The sequence below is a fragment of the Mus caroli genome, unplaced genomic scaffold, assembly GCF_978045245.1.
Source record: "Mus caroli unplaced genomic scaffold, Mus_caroli_1 scaffold_15, whole genome shotgun sequence".
In the NCBI taxonomy this organism is placed as follows: Eukaryota; Metazoa; Chordata; class Mammalia; order Rodentia; family Muridae; genus Mus; species Mus caroli.
In genome coordinates, this window is record NW_028227270.1 from 93059286 (window position 1) to 93079458 (window position 20173).

A 20173-nucleotide genomic window follows, 5' to 3' on the forward strand; every position below is an offset into this window, starting at 1 on the left:
GACTCTGCAAAATTGGATCCTAGATAGTGTTTGTCTTTCATAAAATACCTTGAGATTTCCATGTTCTTGGCAGAATAGATAGACTTATTATCATAATCACTTGGCTCCCATTAACATAGTGTGATTCTAAACTAAGTTATCCAGTGTCTTACTTTCAAACAAAACTTGTTATTTGTGACATATTTTAATCAGAAATGTTTCAATTATTAAGACATATTTGCTATTAATTGAAGAAAATATTTTTTTGAGAATTCTTTTTAATTCACATATATAAGTAATTAATTTTTGAATAAAATTATGTCCAAGGACACACTGAAAATATCTAAGCATAACTGAAGCATTAAAGGTGTAGATGATTATGGACTATCTCAGAAGAAGCTATGATTTGGCACTTGGCATTTCCTAGATACTGTTCAGCATCTCAGGACCTTGATACATGCAGTAACCTTTTTAGCATCATTGTGCAGGCAATTTAAAAGGCTATGAATAGCAAAGAGATGAGAGTCTTCATCAGTCACCTGCAAGGACTTCAGTCCTAGCCAGGGCGAGTAGTTCTCAGTTTCGTTGACTGCAGGATTAACCTAAGAACCAAATGGCAGTCAATTACTTTTTATTCATATTACTGGCATTTGTTGATCATTAATCCTTGTAAATGTTGATTAAAGATCTGGGGATAATTTAGACATTTTATTCTTCAGTCAAAGACATGTATTTTCTATACCCATGTGATCTCAGATGAAGTATGCCCCACAGGACTAGACAGAAGGTGATAACTGATTTTTGACATAGGATTACCCAAAATGTAATGGAGGAGTTAGTATTAGTCCCCTCATAAAGAATTATTTCCAGGGCCCAAGTGTTGTCTCAGATGTGCTACTTGTAACTTATTAGTGTTGGTAGCACAACGTTGTCCTTTTTTTGTTTTTGGCCAAATCTATTCTCATACAACCTATGAACACAAAGCTATAGAAATGAGAAGGACTGTACATGATAGACTGATATGCACATTGCCCTGAGATTCATGAGATTAGAGCTGCTGAATCTTGGCAGAGTTTCATTCTGACCAGGAAGGTGTAGTTGCCTTCTCATGGGATCCCTGGATTGTAAGGTACTGATTGGGACACATTAGAGAACTTTGAAGTTGCTAATGAACTCTTAATCATGAGAATATATACTATATTGGATATCAAATATTCATTCTAGTACAGAGGTACTTGATCATTTATTCAATTCAGAGGTCACAGATCCCATGAACGTAAAAAAACAAAGACATGCAAGGAGAGGGCTCACCTGGCTGAGTATAGTCCTAATGCCTTCTAGAAGTCTGGGTAATTTTTCATCAATATCTCTAACTTTTGATATGATAACCTCAGGGGCTTCTTGCATTGCACTCATTTCAGTCATTAGATGTTGCAAAGGGGTTTTCCAGGCACCCAGCATTCTGATCACCAGTCTCAGTAGTACTTCAGGCTAAGCAAGCACAATTTAATATTACATTAGAAATGCAGCTTTAGTTACATGTGATAACAACATGTGGATTGACTTTAGTTGGTGTAATGAAATTTTTGTGAATATTAATTGCAGCAATGTTGATAGAGTGCTTATGAAGTGTTTATACTTGTAGTATCTCCCAGTGAATATTAATTCTCCATTTCTCTTATGCTTAAAAGTCATTGATCTGTAGCAGACATGGAGAATATTGGAAGAATGACCTTCTAGATTCCTGTCTTTACCAGAAATAAGACCCTGTACCCTCCATACTGCTTCCCTTGCACACCATCTGTTTTTCTATATGCATATATTGGGCAGAGGGTCAAAGAAAACACCTCCTCCCTATACACATGGGACTTCAAGCTAAGTTTATCACCCTACTTAGTGTGCCTGACTTGTAGGTTAGGCTAAGCTAAATCATATGATGATTCCTGGCACTTTCAGGAAGTTTACTAAGTTAAAACTCTTCTTTTGTTTGTGAGTTCTAAGGTCTTAACATAACTGAGACTCATTTTTTGTCACACACTACTTCACACTATATATGGTGGCTATTTCTCCTAAATGGTCTTCCATGGTCATATGAAAGTCAATCTCCTGTCAGCTCCATTTTCAAACTACCTGCATGAAATTTATAACAGATTTATGGTGCCATCAATAAAATCTTGAATGGAGAACAATTTATATTTGTGTCATGTGTACATACACAAGGATATTTAATTTAAATGCTCATATTGGTTAAAGCTGAAATTCACGCTGGAGAAATAATCATTTCAAATTATAGTTGAATATATTGATCTTGTCATTAGAGTTCATAGTAGAGTCCTGTAAACTGTGTACATTTTCTTATAAAACTTGATTATAGTCATTGAGAAGACAATGACATCAGGCAGGAATGCATAGGGAATAAGAGAAGCAGAAGTAGATCCAAGAGAATCTTGAAAATGAAGGAGAAGAGGCATGAAGATAAGTAATGGAAGTACTGCTTACAATAAAGCCCTTAATAGGATACAATAGATGTAGCTCAATTTGCATTCCTTACACATAAGTGAATGCAAATGTAACCATGCAAGTTCAAATCAGTTCAAGGTTTTCTATAGAATGATAGGAGCAACCCTGGGGCAAGGCTACAGTTTAAATTGGGACACCCTCATGAATAACTTATGAATATGTCACAAGGTTACTTTACCTCTGATTTTACTTACAATTTATCAATTTTATAATTTTTTTTCCCTTGGAGTGTTCACTTTTCTCCTGCTAGCACCATGACCACACCTAATGTGGATCCTGCTATGACTACAGCACAACAGAGGCAGTGGGCTGCTTCATTTGATTTGTAGACATTCATCCAGGTCTGAGCACTCACCTGCTTCTGGAGCATTTTCCTCTTTGTGTTTGGAACAGGGAGAAAAGAAGTATGGCAGATCATGGGGAGCCTGAATGAGAACAACCGGCCAGGAGCATACTGTTGAAACTGGAAATGATGAACAATGAGTGTGCTTGAACAATTCAGTAAGAGAATCAATAAACAGAGTGCTAGTGAATCAGTTATGTTGAAGAATGAGTATTGCTTAAAATCCATAAGTTTAGGAATTTGGACCATTTGTCTATTTTTGCCCTATTCTCATATTTTTTCCATCTAACCTTTAACCTCAGAACCCCTTTCTATAGTAGCATTCAATTGGTTGTTTACCTTTCCCAAAAGCAAACACTATACCTGTTTGACAGGTTATCTTTCTCTAAAATGTAAGCCCAGTTCCTAGAGAATGTGTATCAACATCAATCTTTTGCTTTACATTTGTCCAAACTAGTATAATATCTTTAACTAGGCAGTATAAAATTATATTTTCCCTTTTATTATCAGTGAATCTTTACAACTTGACCATACAAAATTAATCCTATATTCAGAATGCTATTGTGTTGACTGCAACTAAATCTGTTATCAAAAACAATGCATATGAGGGACCCAGGCCTCCACATTTTGCAAGAGATTGTCTTATTGCTTGCTGCCTTGTGCCCTTAGCCAGCCACTTCCCAACTCTACTTGCCCTTGGGGATTAGAGGTGAGGTAGCTTGGAATCAATAGCATAAGACTCGGAGAACAGTGTCAGGGATCTGCTCCCCTGAAGACACCACATTCTGAGGCATCCCAGAAGATCCAAAACACTCAGAGAATTTGGTAAGAACTCCCCAGAAGTCCCAGAGCTGCTGCTGGGAGCCCAGTAGACTCAGGACACATCACTCTGGAAATCTCCACATGCTGAATACCACTCCCCTTCCACCCAGTCCTTTTTGCTGGGACAGATTGCTAGCTAGGCTGTTCCCCTGAAGATATCATATTCTGAGGCATCTCAAGAGTTCCTCTGTACACAGGGCAACGGGGCAACATGCACCACAGTCTGAACACCTTCCAGAGGCTCTGTGACATGCAAGGTGACTGACCCAACAGACTGAAATAATCCCCAGAGTTCTGTTGCACACGGGGAAACAGAAATCACAGTTGGTAGGCCCCACTGGAGAACAGATTCACACAGAATAACAGTTTGACTGTCCATTTGAAGACCCAACAGTCTGAAGGACTCTCAGAAGATCTACTGCATCCAGGGCAACAGATTAGCAGCTCGTCTGCCCCTCTGAAGACCCCCGCCCCTAGTTGGAAGGCCTCACAGAAGGGTTGCTACATCCAGGACTGCAGGCCAACTAGGAGGTCTGAAGCAACCTAGGGACAAAGGAGGCAGACTCCATACAGAGTCACCCAGACCAGCAAACACCAGGGATAACCAGATAGCTAGAGGCAAGCCCAAGACCATAAGCAAAAAAAGCTAATATACATGGACATCATCAGAACACAGTTCTCCCACCACAGCAAGCTTGAAAACCAGAAAGCTGACCTAAAAATCCTATCTCATAAAGAAAATAGAGTCCTTAAAGGAAGATATAAATAACTCACTTAAAGAAATACAGAAAAACACAGGTAAACAGGTAGAAGCCTTTAAAGAGGAAATAAATAAATCCTTTAAAGAAATATAAGAAAACACATTCAAACAGATAAAGAAATTGAATAGAGCAGTCCAAGACCTAAGAGTAAAGGTAGAAACAATAAAGAAAACACAAATGGAGGTAAACCTGGAAGTGGAGAACCTAGGAAAGATGTCAGGAATTACATATATAAGTATCACCAACAGGATACAGGAGATAGAAGACAGAATATCAGGTGTAGAAGATATCTTAGAAAAGATTGATACTACTGAAACAATTCAAAATGTGAAAAACTCCTAACCCAAAGCATCCAGGAAATTCAGGACACAATGAAAAGATCAAATCTAAGTATAACCAGAATAGAGGATAACAAAGACTCCCAACTCAAAGGACTTAAAAATGTCTTCAACAAAATCATAGAAGAAAACTTCACCAACTTAAAGAAAGAGATGGCCATAAAGGTACAAGAAGCCAATAGAACAGAAAATAAATTGAACAAGAAAAGAAAATCCTCTCATCACATAATAATCAAAACACTAAATGCACATAACAAAAAAGATTATTAAAAGATGCAAGGGACACACTGGTTGTTAACATTTAGAAGAATGTGAATCGATCCATTCCTATCTCCTTGTACTAAGGTCAAGTCTAAGTGGATCAAGGAACTTCACATAAAACCAGAGACACTGAAACTTATAGAGGAGAAAGTAGGGAAAAGCCTTGAAGATATGGGCACAGAGGAAAAATTCTTGAATAGAACAGCAATGGCTTGTGCTGTAAGATCGAGAATTGACAAGTGGGACCTCATGAAACTGCAAAGCTTCTGCAAGGCAAAAGACACCATCAATAAGACAAAAAAACCACCAACAGATTGGGAAAGGATCTTTACCTATCCTAAATCAGATAAGGGACTAATATCTAATATATATAAAGAACTCAAGAAGGTGGACTCCAGAAAGTCAAATAACCTCATTAAAAAATGGGGCTCAGAACTGAACAAAGAATTCTCACCTGAGGAATACCGAATGGCAGAGATGCACCTGAAAAAATGTTCAACATCCTTAATCATCAGGGAAATGCAAATCAAAACAACCCTGAGATTCCACCTCACACCAGTCAGAATGGCTAAGATCAAAAATTCAGGTGACAGCAGATGCTGGTGAGGATGTGGAGAAAGAGGAACACTCCTCCATTGTTGGTGGGATTGCAAGCTTGTACAACCACTCTGGAAATCAGTCTGGCGGTTCCTCAGAAAATTGGACATAGTACTACCGGAGGATCCAGCAATACCTCTCCTGGGCATATATCCAGAAGATGTTCCAACCGGTAAGAAGGACACATGCTCCACTATGTTCATAGCAGCCCTATTTATAATAGCCAGAAGCTGGAAAGAAACCAGATGTCCCTCAACAGAGGAATGGATACAGAAATTATGGTACATTTACACAATGGAGTACTACTCAGCTATTAAAAAGAATGAATTTATGAAATTCCTAGGCAAATGGATGGACCTGGAGGGCATCATCTTGAGTGAGTAACACAATCACAAAGGAACTCACACAATATGTACTCACTGATAAGTGGATATTAGCCCAGAAACTTAGGATACCCAAGATATAAGATACAATTTGCTAAACGCATCAAACTCAAGAAGAATGAAGACCAAAATGTGGACAATATGCCCCTTCTTAGAATTGGGAACAAAACACCCATGGAAGGAGTTACAGAGACAAAGTTTCGAGCTGTGATGAAAGGATGGACCATCTAGAGACTGCCGTATCCAGGGATCCATCCCATAATCAGCTTCTAAACGCTGACACCATTGCATACACTAGCAAGATTTTGCTGAAAGGACCCAAATATAGCTGTCTCTTGTGAGACTATGCCGGGGCCTAGCAAACACAGGAGTGGATGCTCACAGTCAGCTATTGGATGTATCACAGGGCTCCCAATGGAGAAGCTAGAGAAAGTACCCAAGGAGCTAAAGGGATCTGCAACCCTATAGTTGGAACAACATGATGAACTAACCAGTACCCGGGAGCTCTTGTCTCTAGCTGCATATGTATCAAAAATGGCCTAGTCGGCCATCACTGGAAAGAGAAGCCCAATGGACTTGCAAACTTTATATGCCCCAATATAGGGGAATGCCAGGGCCAAAAGAATGGGAATGGTTGGGTAGGGAAGTGGGGGGCGGTATGGGGGACTTTTGGGATAGCATTGGAAATGTAATTGGGGAAAATACGTAATAAAAAATATTAAAAATTAAAAAAAAAGAAGATACACAAAACTACAAAAAAAGATGCAAGGGAAAATGGCCAGGTAACATACAAAGGTAGATCTATCAGAATTACACCAGACTTCTCAACAGAGACAATAAAAGCCTGGTTAGAGTCTGGTTAGAAGTCATGCAGACTCTAAGAGAAAGCAAATGCCAGGCCAGGATACTATACCCAGCAAAACTCTCAATCAACATAGATGGAGAAACGTAAATATTCCATGACAAAACCAAATTCAAATAGTATCTATCTACCAATTCAGCCGTACAGAGGATCCTAGAAGGAAAACTCCAACACAAGGAAGGTACCTACACCAAAGAAAAGACAAGATATTAAGCATCTCACAACAAGGACAAAAGGAAAGAACCACAAGCCCAGAAAGCCACCTACAAAAACAAACATAACAGGAACAAACAGTCATCTGTCTTTAATATCTCTCAATATCAATGGACTTAACTCACCTATAAAAAAAGACATACAGTCATAGACTGGATACACAAACAAGATCCAAAATTTTGTTGCATACAAGAAACACACCTCAAAACCAAAGACAAAGCCTATCTCAGGGTAAAAGGATGGAAAAGGTCTTTCAAGCAAATGGTTCCAAGAAACAAGCTGGAGTTGCCATCCTAATATCCAATGAATTAGATTTTCAAATAAAAGTTTTAAAGCATGATGAGAACGGACACTTCATTTTAATCAAAGGGAAAATCCACCAAGAGAAAGTCTCAATTCTGAACTTCTATGCCCCAAATGCAAGGCCACCCACACCCATAAAAGAAACTTTACTAAAGCTCAAAACAAACATTGAACCTCACACAACATTAGTAGGAGACTCCAACACCCCACTCTCACCAATGAACAGATCATGAAATGAAATAGAAACTAAACAGCAACACAGTGAAACTAATAGAGGTTATGAACCAAATGGATTTAAGAGATATCTACAGAACATTTCACTCCCCCCACCCCACAAAAACCAACAACAAAACCTTCTTCTCAGCACCTCATGCTACCTTCTAGAAAACTGACCATATAGTTGGTCACAAACAACCTTCCATCTATATAAAAAGATTGAAATAATTCCATGTATCCTATCAGATCACCATGGCCTAAGGCCATGTAACAGGGAAAACAACAGAAAGTCCACATACATGTGGAAACTGAACAACTCTCTACTCAATGAGAACTTGGTCAGGAAAGAAATAAAGAAATTAAAGACAACCTGGAAATCAATGAAAATGTTGACACATTGTTGTTTCCAGGTCATGGAGGGATCCCCATGGGAACTCTAAGAACTGTTGACCCAATGTAATGAAACAAGAGTCTTTTATTTATTCCAGTCAGACTTGTATAGAAAATCTTCCCACTGTGCAGGACAGGAGTGCCACCCCGCATCTAGGGCTTGGTGTTTTTATACAAGCATCATCATGTATTCTTTGGATTTTAGGGTGACAGGGGGAGGTGACAAGGAAAGTCATCTTTCAAACATGATATCGTTTGTTCAGGAAGCTGACTGAAACTGAAACTGGAACTGGGGACTCTTCAGACATGGGAAGTAATTTTATGGTGCTATCAGGAACTAGTGTGCTTTTAAAACTAGCCACAACTGTCTGTAGATGCTTGCTTACTCTGCTCTCATGGCCCAAAATATGGGACATTTATCTTTTCAAGGATGTTTGGTCTCTGCTCTTCCCAAGGACAGGCACCAGCTTAGCCATCTATCAGTGAGAGTGCCAGCCTCAGTGACACAGGGGCTGAGGAAAGTTGCCATTTGTCTATCCTCAAGCTGGCATCTGTCACTCCCAGGGAGGTTTCATTAGGGAGTGCCCATATGAAAATGGTGCTCTCTGACAGGCTGATGAGAGGAATTCCACAAGCAGTAAGAAAGAGTGTGGGCAGGGTAGGGGGAAGGAGAAGCTCTGCAAACAGCAAGAACAACGTACTCAGTCAGGCTGCTTTCACCCACTCAACATCATACCCACAATTATGAAACACAATGAAATCAATGCTAAAAGGAAAATTCAGAGCACCAACTGCCCTGGTAAAGAAACTGGGATCTTACACAAGCAACTTAATAGCACACCTGAGAGATATGGAATAAATAGAAGCAAATACACCCAAGAGGAGTAGACAAGAAATAGTCAAACTCAAGGCTGAAATCAACCAAATAGAAACAAAGAGAACAATACAAAGAATCAACAAATCCAAAAGTTGGTTCTTTAAGAGAATCAACAAGATAGCTAAACCCCTAGCCAAACTAACTAAAGGGCCCAGAGGCAGAATCGAAATTAACAAATCAGAAAGGAAAAGGGAAAAATAACAACAAAAATGGAGTATTAAAAAAATTCAGATCCCTCTACAAAGCCTATACTCAACAAAACCTGAAAATCTAGATGAAACGGATGGTTTTCTAGACAGATAGCACATACCAAAGTTAAATCAAGAGCAGGTAAACTATTTAAACAGGCCCATATTCCATAAGGAAATAGAAGAAGTAATTAAAGACCTCCCAAGCAAAAAATTAAAAGAAAAAGAAAAAGAAAGAAAGAAAAAGAAAAAGAGAAAAAGCCCACGGCCATATGGATTTAGTGCAGAATTCTACCAGACCTTTGAAGAAGACCTGATACCTATATTCCTTAAACTATTTCATAAAAAATAGAAACAGACAGAACACTACCTAATTCATTCTACAAAGCCAAGATTACTCTAATATCTAAACCTCGTAAGAACCCAACCAAAAAGAGAACTTCAGACCAATCTTGTTTGTGACTATCAATGCAAAAATACTCAATAAAATTCCTGCAAACCAAATCCAAGAACACCTCAAAACCATCATTTGCCATGATCAAGTAGGCTTCATTCAAGAGACACAAGGGTGGTTCAATATTTGAAAATAGATTAACGTATTCCACTATATAAACAAACTCAAGGGGAAAAAAATCACACAATCATCATCTCCTTAAATGCAGAAAAGGCATTTGACAAAATACAACACTCTTTCATGTTAAAAGTATTGGAGAGATCAAGGCCCATACCTAAATATAATAAAAGCAATTTACTGCAAACCAACAGCCAATATCAAATTACATGGAGAGATATTGGAATCATTGGTGACAAGATAAGGATGCCCACTCTCCCCATATCTTTTAAAAATAGTGTTCAAAGTGATAGCTAGAACAGTAAAACTACAAAAAAAGATCAAGGGTATACAAATTGGCAAATAAAGTTAGCATTATTTGAAGATGATAAGATGGTATACATAATTGACCACAAAAATTCTACCAAAGAACATCTCCAGCTGATAAACAACTACAGCAAAGTGGCTGGATATAAAATTAACTTAAATAAATCAATAGTCTTCTTTCATACAAATGATAAACAAGCTGAGAAAGAAATTAGGAAAACAACTCCCTGAACAATAGCCACAAATAATATAAAATATCTTGGAGGTAACTCTAACCAAACAACTGAATGATTTGTATGACAATAACTTCAAGTCTCTCAAGAAAGAAATTGAAGAGGATCTCAGATAATGGAGAGAGCACCCATGCTCATGGTTTGGCAGAATTAGCATAGTAAAAATTGCCATCCCTCCAAAGGCAATCTACAGATTCAATGTAATCTCCATCAAAACTCCAATGCAATTTTCCAAGGACATGGAAAGAGAAATTCTCAAATTCATCTGGAAAGGCAAAAAAACCCCAGAAGAGTGAAAACAATTATTAACAATAAAAGGTAGGCTAGGGGAATCACCATCCCTGAGTGCAAGCTTTACTAAAGAGCAATATTGATAACAACGGCATGGTATTGGTACAGAGACAGACATGTTGATCAATGGAATAGAACTGTAGAACCAGAAATAAAACCACACACTTATGGACTCTTGATCTTTGACAAAGAAGCCAAAACTATACAATGGAAAAATGCAAAAAAAGAAATCACCTTCAATAAATGGTGCTGGTCTAACTGACTGTCTGTACATAGAAAAATGAAGATAGACCTATACTTGTCACCTTACACAAAACTCAAGTTCAACTGGATCAAGGACCTCAATATAAAACCAGATATACTAAATCTAATAGAAAAAGTAGGAAAGAGCCCTGAACTCATTGGCACAGGGGGAAATTTCCTAAACAGAACTCCAATGGCTCATGATCTAAGATCAAGAATTGATAAATGGGACCTCATGAAACTGGAACGCTTCTGTAAAGCAAGGGGCATAGTCAATAAGACAAATCGGCAACCTACAGATTGGGGAAAAATCTTCACTAACTCCACATCTGATAGAAGGCTAATATCCAAAATATATAAAGAACTAAAGAAAGTAATCATCAAAACACCAAACACCCCAATAACAAATGCGGTATAGGACTAAACCAAGAATTCACAACAGAGGAATTTCAAATGTCTGAAAAGCACCTAAAGAAATGTTCAAAGTCCTTAGTGTTTAGGGAAATGCAAATCAAAAAGACCACAAGGTTCCACCTTATACCAATAAGAATGGTTAAGATAAAAACTTCAGGTGACAGCACATGTTGGTAAGGATGTGGCAAAGAGGAACACTCCTCCATTGCTGGTGGGATTGCAAACTGGTACAACCACTCTGGAAATCAATCTGGAGGTTCCTCAGAAAATTGGAAATAGATATACCAGAAGACCACTCATGGGAATATACCGAAAAGATACACCACCATGCCACAGGGGCACATGTTCCACTACGTTCAGAGCAGAGTTATTTGTGATAGCCAGAAGCTGGAAACAACTCAGATGTCTTACAACAGAAGAATGGATACAGAAAATGTGGTACATTTACACAATGGAGTACTACTCAGCTATTATAAACAATGAATTCATGAAATTCTAAGACAAATGGATGCAACTGGAGGATATCATCCTGAGTGAGGTAACCCTATCACAAAAGAACACACATGATACCCACTCACTGATAAGCAGATATTAGCCCAGAACCTTAGAATATCCAAGATACAATTTGCAAAACACATGAAACTCAAGAAGAAGGAAGACCAAAGTGTGGATACTTTGCTCCTTCTTATAATGGGGAACAAAATATCCATGGGAGGAGTTACAGAGACAAAGTTCAAAGCTGAGATGGAAGGAAGGACCATCCAGAGACTGCCCCACCCGGGGGATCTATCCCTTATACAACCATCAAATCCAGACACTATTGCACATGCCAGAAAGATTTTGCTGACAGGACCCTGACATAGCTCTCTCTTGTGAGGCTATGCCAGTGACTGGCAAATACAGAAGTGGATTCTCACAGTCATCTATAGGATGGAACACAGGGCTCCTAATGAAGGAGCTAGAGAAAGTACCCAAGGAGCTGAAGGGTTCTGCAACCCTATAGGAGGAACAACAATATGAACTAACCAGTACCCCCTAGAGTTGTGTCTTCAGTTGCATATGTAGCTGAGGATGGCCTAGTCAGCCATCAATGGTAGGAGAGGCCCTTGGTCTTGCAAAGATCATATGCCCCAGTACAGGGCCAGGGAGTGGGAGTGGGTTGGTTGGGGAGCAGGGCATGGGGAAGGTATAGGGGGCTTTGGGGATAGCATTTGAAATGTAAATGAAGAAAATATATAGTAAAAAATGCCTTAAAAATAAAAAGAAAAGAAACTTTTAAAAAAGCCAATATGAATATGGTATTTAGAACAATGATGTTCTGTGTTTGTAATCATGGATGTGTGAAAGTTCTCATCTATTGTGGCTTCCTTTCATTACTTACACTGGATAGCACTCAGCCTTCCAAGAACCTTCATCAGGAAGATAAGTCCTTGTTATAGTTCCAAACAAGTTCTTTTGTAACGGTAAACTCAGCTACTACTAGTTTTCAAACCATAACTTCTTGGTTTGGGAGCTTCTGAAAAGATTTCTTCCTCCTCCTCCTCCTCCTCCTCCTCCTCCTCCTCCTCCTCCTCCTCCTCCTCTTTCTCCTCCTCCTCCCCTTCCTCCTCCCCATGCCCCCCTCCTTCTCCCCCTTCTCCTCCCCCTCCTCCTCCCCTCCCGTTGCCCTTTGCCCCCCTCCTCCTCCTCCTCTACTGAAAAGAAGTCACAAATACATTAATGTACTTACAAATTCATTAGAGGCTTCTGAAGAGATGTGGCTGATGTTTTCAGATATGTTGCCAACCCAGTCAAACATGTTTGTATGTGTCAATTGGCAATACCCACTTATTGTATTCTTCAGGGGCACAGAGGTGAAATACCCTTCCTCCCACAGGCACATGTTTGCCAACAGCAGCAGGAAGAGTGTCCCTGTGACAATAAGAAAAATTACTTTGTTGATCTATTCATGTGAAGTTACAAAGGTATCTGACTAAGAAAGCCTTATCTAGCCCTAGTAATTTCTTTTTGCTCAATCTGGTATGCTTTTTGGGGGGCTAGGGTATGAGAATAGCAATCTTTAGCTGTGAAAATGTAATTAAGTAATTATATTTGCCCAGATATACAGTTTGAAGAGTTGCCATCTTCCTGTAGCTCTGAAATGTTCCCCAAAGTGTATCTGCAATACATTTAGTTTTGGATCATACATTAGTTCTGAGTCTGGGTAATTCTGATGATTGTATAAGTCACTCTCTGGACAGCTGAATAACTCAGTGTTTCTGATGGTTTTCTGTTGTTAATCTCTCCAGAAGAATTTTAATAATTTATTAGCAAAAATTTGTTTGCTTGGTTGTTTATTTATTATCATTATTATTATTTTTACTTAGTATCTGATATCAGCAGTTGGTTATTGATGTGAGAAGAACAGCACAGGCCTGTTTGCTTCTTCTTCATAGCTGGTTAAAGTAAGCATGTAGTCACTGGATTACTGCAACTGAAGGTAAGGAGAGTTTGTAAGTGTTGTGCCTCAGCCTGGTGTTGCCAGCTAACCACAGTTCCATCCTGGATTTGTCCCTATTCTGGAAGATTTAGCTCTTAACTTGAGTTATAAAGTAGCCCTATGGGACGACTGGGACTTTCAAATTGTTGTCAAATTCTGTTGATTAAATAGATGCACTAAATAGTTAATTAATTTTCTCCACAGTACTCTTAATAGCACTTCAGGAAGCAGACAGAAACATAGAATTTATAGCTCTCTTGTCCCATCATACACACTGGTGGATCCTTGTTGTTCATCGGTGTAGCAGGGGTCATATCAGTAGGCATAAGATTCAGTGTTAGCTGACATTGTTTCTACTGCTTAAAAAAATACTTTGGTTCTGACACACAAAAAGAGATGTACTAGGAATTTGATATTTTTTGTTCTTTTGTATATGCTAGGATACCGAAAAAAAAAGTTTCTAGAAGTGGCAACTGCCCTGCAAGAACTTGCCTCTCACAAAAGATTTCATGCAACCCTGCCCAGAATAGCTGAAGAGTATACATATGAACACATTCCGAGTGCAGCACTTGAATTACTACTTCATGGATCTGAAACACCCAGAATGCTTTAAAATTACCCTAGTCTTTAGCAAAGCATAGTGGCCTGTTGTGTCAGCTGCTCTATTGTCTACTGAGAGACTACAGGAAGAAAAGCAAGGTTCACTGGTGCCCCTTGAGGGGAAAGCAGCATTGAAACTGCCTCTGTCAGTATGAGTGAGTGGGAACCAAACCAATAAACATATTTTGGGTTAAAAAACAAACTTTGTCAGGTATATTCTTAACAGTGACCAGGAACCAGAAATTGTTAGCTTTGCCTTTTTGAGTTGTGGCAGATTGGACCTATGGAACCTGCCATCTCATTCCTGTCACATGTCTGAGATGAGTGGTTCTTTATTCTGGAGGGGTCCTGTATACTGGAGGTGGGCTGACATCCCATTTGTACACATCTGATGCAAACAGTTCACTTGCTTTTCATCCAACTCCAACTGAGAAACCTGAAAGTCTCTAAACATATTTCTGCAACAAGGAAAGTTAATCTTTTTGACATCCAGTGATTGAAGAATCTATTGTGTCATTGTCCAGATACCTGTTACAGCAAATATCAGAAAGTTTGGCTAAATGCTGGGTGACATCAAAGAAAGTATTTTTATCCGAACAAAGCTTTGCAAACAGAGTTGGTTAGAACTAGAGGAGCATGAAGTAGCGATTACTTACAGGACTGTGGATGAGTCAAAGGTAGCTCCATCTTCAACAGCTGTATCACCACTGACTGAGGAAAGAGGTTACCTTGTCCGGATTCTGGTTTACTTTGTAACACATATATACTCCAGAATACCACGCCCAAGCAATGCAGATCTATGAGGCATAAGTAAGGAATACGTGGAATCACAGGACAGGTTTCATGTCCCTACCTTTCAGGAAATGTTATTAACACCCTTATCATTACCACAGACCCAACTATAACTCTGTTGTTTTCATCATTTCTGGATCTTGACTAGGCTCCAAAGTATGTGTTAGATTCCCCACAGCTACCTTTGTCTCATAAAGGAAGGTAGCCATGTCATACTTAGTTGCAAATAGCTATTTGCTGACAATTCATACTTTCCTCAAGCTATTACTTTCTTTAGTCAACGCTCCAGCAATGTCCCTTAAAGCCTGAGATGGGTGACATGTTCTTTTGACTTTTTTTAATGATCACTGGACCACTGAGGTACTACTCCCCATACTTATTCTCAGTAGTTTAATTGGTGTGAGTCATTGTCAGTAAATATTAACCACTGTAGGTTTTTCCTTTGCAACCTAGGTTGATACCTGCAAACATATGCATGGGTTAAAGCACATTTTGACACAGTTAGTAGGCACGTGATGCATTTTTATCTAAACTACAGTGAAACCCTCCCTACTGGAGCCTATGATCTCCCCAGCCATAGAGCTTAGGCTTGGCTTGCCATACCAAACGAGTTCCTCAATACAGAGTAGGACTTATACTTCATCACAAAGTACCCATAGGAGCTGGGTTGCTTTGCACTCCTGTTTACATCTTTCTTGCCTTGATGGTGACAACCTGCAGCTGTGCAGGTCTGTTGATGACACTTCACCCAAGTGTCCAACATAGGATATTCTTTGTACTATCAAATCAAACTGGCACATTGTGAGATTCCAGCTCAAGGGCAGGCTTTTTTTCTCCATATTCTAAAACCAAAACAAACCAAAATAAAACAATAGCATATGGTTTCTTCAGCAACAGGGGCTGAACCATTTTGTTTTGGCATATACCCAACAGGAGTTGGTAAATATGAGTATGGAGGATATTAGGAACCTTTCTAGTCAAAACTGTTAGGAAATAGCAAAAGAATGTGTCCTATTTTCTGACATGTTAGTATGGATCTCTTCACTAGGGAGTGGAGACTGTGAATATTAAGAGTTATTTTTGAATAGTGTGTATTAACTCCAGTCGTTTTGTTTTGAGGCAGTGCATTAAATGCTCTGCAATTGTTTGTCCCTTATGCCTCTCTGGCATATTTAGCCTTCTCCAGTAGACCTCAGTCGTCCTTCCAGTAGAGGGAGCTCAGTGGCTCATCATTATTTAAATCTGTTTTTAAAAAATATGTTTTAAAAATTTCAACTTCTTTCATTTTTTAAGATTAATATATTATATATTTACACCATTTCTTTCTCCCTTCCATGCATCCCTCCTTGCTTTCTTTCAAGTTTATGGTCATTTTTTTGTTGTTTTGTTTTACCACAGGAAGTTTTCCTTTCTCTTTTGACAAGAACTTACAGTTTTGTTGTCATAGTAGTTTTGGCAGGTATCTGTGCTCTTTTACAAGCTGTATGTAGAACATTATTCCAATCCTTTCTGGATCTCATTATTAATTAATTAATAAATATATAATATATGATATATGATGTATGATATGTGATATATGACATATGCTACATATATTTTATACTATATACTATGTTCTATATGTTATACACTGTATGCTATGAACTATATGATATATATGTAATACATAATATTATATATTATTATAAGTATACATTTCATAGTTATACATAAAATTATAATTATTATATGTAAATTAATAATTATTATATATGTAGATATAACATACATAATTATAATTAGATATTTATTATATAATTTATTTTATATCATATATAATATAATATATAAATATGAATATATTATTTATATTTATATATCTATGCTCTAATATATATTATATAATTTATCATATAATCCATTATAAATAAATAATATAACATGTATTACATATATTATATTCAATATATCATATAATATATACAATGTACAATATAATATATTATATATCATTTCATGTTATATACAATTATGCTTTACATGTACATAATATATTATATACTATATACTACATAATATATGATGGATAATGTATAATGTAGTCCTATATAATATATATGTTTACATATATTAAATAATATGTATGCAAATATGATATATATTTATAGTCAAGATATTACTGTGCTTTTTTTTATCTCATTATTTTAATTTTCTTTTCTTGTTTCTTTAGACTGTAATTTGGATAATTTTAGACCTTCCTTTACTTTTATCCAGTGTTACAGGAATCTCTTTCAGTACTGTTTCAGATGCAAATTAAATGTTTTAATATATTTTGCTTATTTTTCACTTAGCTTTTGTAACTTTTAGTTCCTTGGTTACTTGTCATTTGGAAGTATGCTGTGTACTTTTCATAAGTTTAGAAATTTTATGTTATTTAGTTTTTCTATTCCTGCTCTTACTGTAACTTGAAAAGAGATTTTGTAGGATTACATACCTTTAATTTTGTTGGTCTTTGATAGTGTGTAGTTTGACCATGAACAGAATAGGAGCACTGTCTGTTCTAATCAGCTGGTTATACCTGTGATGCCTGCAGGTATCTTTTCTTTTTGTGAAAGGCTCTTCATCACTCCTGTGCCCCCAGAATGGTATCTCTTAGCTACCACGGTCTGCTGCTAATATAGATGGATGATGTCTGCCTCTCCAGTTCCTATGTTACCAACAACACAGGACTGTCCTATATAGTTCACATCCTCAACAGGTCTCCAAATGTGGCCTCTAGCATGTGCTCCAATGCCATGTCTGCCACCACCATTCTTCACAGGGAGGAATGAGTCATTGCCTACTCAGAAGACAAGCTTGACAGTTTTAGTCTTTCGTGTTCTATTGCTTTATCTTTATGCCCACTGTTCTCAGAGCATTGATGGATTGCCATAAATTAGACTACATTTGCTTCCAACATTAAACAAAGGTCAAGACTTTTGTGTATTTGAAAGTACAAAAAAAAAATCTGTATTTACCATTTCATGTCCCTGACTCTTCAATGTTCTTAAATGCAGGCAACCTGATAAGAAACTTTTTGGGGTGTTGAGCACAAGAAGAAATGCTAGATCATTCTGACCCATCCAGTGAATTGCTAGTCCAAGTTGCAGGCCTTCCAGAAGTTCCTGGGTCCCCCTTCAAAATTTTACTTAGGAACTTTGGCTTATTTACATAAACAATTTTGCCATGTTTGTCATTGAATGGTCACCTTTGTCAGGAATTTTCTTTTCTTTCTTATTTTTTATTGGTTATTTTATTTATTTACATTTCAAATGTCCCTATTCCCACTTTCCCCTCTGCAAACCCCTCTATTCCATCCTCCCCCCTCCTTGCTTCTATGAGGGTACTCCCCCTCCCCCACTCCCAATTCACTGCCCTACCAACCCTTATATTGGGGCATTGAGCATCCATAATACCATGGGCCTCTCCTCCCACCGATGCCAGATAAGACAGTCCTCTGCTACATATGTGGCTGGAGCCAGGAGTCCCTCTATGTGTACTTTTTGGTTGGGGGTTTAGTTCATGGGAGCCCTGAAGGGTCCGAATGTTTGATATTGTTGGTCTTCCTATGGGGATGCAAACTGCTTCAGCTCCTTCAGTCCTTCCCCTAACTCCTTCATTGGGGTTCCCATGTTCAGTCCAATGGTTGACTGTGAGCAACTGCATCTGTATTAGTCATTGAACTGCTACATACCTCTGTTCAGTTTGTGATCCTCTGTTCTCCTCTCCTGTCTCCTCCCATGCCTTATCCTGCTCCTCTTTTCCCTCCCCCTCCTCTCTCCCTCCCAGATCTCTCAGTCCTTCTACCTGCTGTGGTTATTTTGTTCCCCCTTCTAAGTAGTCTGAAGCACCCACACTTTGGCCTTCCTTCTTCTTTTGCTTCATATGGTCTGTGAGTTGTATTGTGGGTATTCCGAGCTTCTTTTTGCCTCATATCCACTTAACAGTGAGTACATATCATGTGTGATCTTTTGTGATTGGGATACCTCACTTTTTTATCCTATCTTAATTGCTTCAAATATTTAAAAATCATTACAGGGCAGTCTCAGCATTTTAAATCCGTCAAAGCCTCTCCTATTTTTTTTGATGTGGCCCAATCAAAGTTCTGTCTTTAGAGGAGACTGTCACCCATTCTTGGGCTGTCATAGTCTTCACACTTAAAACATTATAGTGTGTGTCAGGCTTGCATGCTTGAGAACTTAAGTTTAACTCCAAAGTCATGAACACCTACCCTCCATAGTAGTCAAAGGAATGAATCTTTTCAACAAAAAGCTTAGCTAGTTTGTAAATGGATGCAAATGTTAAATCCCAAAGCCACTGTGTCACTAATAGAAAATAGACTTTACCTGAGTCTCTTGTCCCCTAATGCCTGGGAAAGAATCAAATAACCTCCCTCACAGTTACATTTATAAGTAATTCAGCCTACATCTATGGCTTTCTATAAACAGTAGGATGGATACAGACATACTTGCCAGAAAGAAAATTATACATACCCTCTCCCTTGTTTCTTAATAAGCAAATTTCAAATTAAATAAATAAACTCATTTGCTTTGACACCTTCTATATTTTAATAAGAAAACAAGGCAGTGGTTTTATGGACCCACTGTTCTGAGGCTGTTTTGACTTAAGCCAGCTATGAAGAAAGTTGGTCTGTACATGAAATATAGTAAATGCCCAGATGATGTTGTTTTCCTTGATTCCCTACCTTTAGCTGTATTCCTTGCCTATAGAAGAACATTGGTGAATTGGTAAAGAAAATTGGTTTTGATTTTGTAACTTATACAGTAGTTATTTAAAATATTTTAGCTAAGTTTTATGATTTGTAGAGTTCCTTTGAATTCTTAGAGTCCAGGCTGTGTGTGTTGTGCATGTGCACACACGCACTTCCATACACAATATGTAATGAAATGACTTACACTCTGGAGGCCTATTTGAGACATTTGCCATATAATTGTTTGGTGATATGATAGAAAAGTATGGATTTTTCAGTGCTCTTTTCTTGCTGTTTAGAGCAAGTATTGGCATTCTTGTGCTTAGATTTTATTTATTCTTTGTAACTGTTTGAAATTAGAAAAGCATGAAGACCCATCTTGGGTGAATTTGCAGTAATTTGGTGATGAAGATCTCCATGTCTGAGTTTTGAAGTTTAAATAGTTGGAGGTGATCACATTTT

At 38.0% G+C, this 20173-nt stretch overlaps 1 protein-coding gene across 1 annotated transcript; it reads right to left on the reverse strand.

The window, feature by feature from the left end:
- Positions 1 to 413: 413 nt before the first annotated feature.
- Positions 414 to 12909, reverse strand: LOC110308482 (prolactin-like). The gene is made up of 4 exons (XM_021180935.1): positions 12841 to 12909; positions 2855 to 2962; positions 1291 to 1470; positions 414 to 581 (listed from the first exon to the last, which is right to left on the reverse strand). Exons 1-4 carry the CDS (start codon positions 12907 to 12909, stop codon positions 414 to 416), a joined length of 525 nt encoding a protein of 174 aa, XP_021036594.1.
- Positions 12910 to 20173: the final 7264 nt, after the last annotated feature.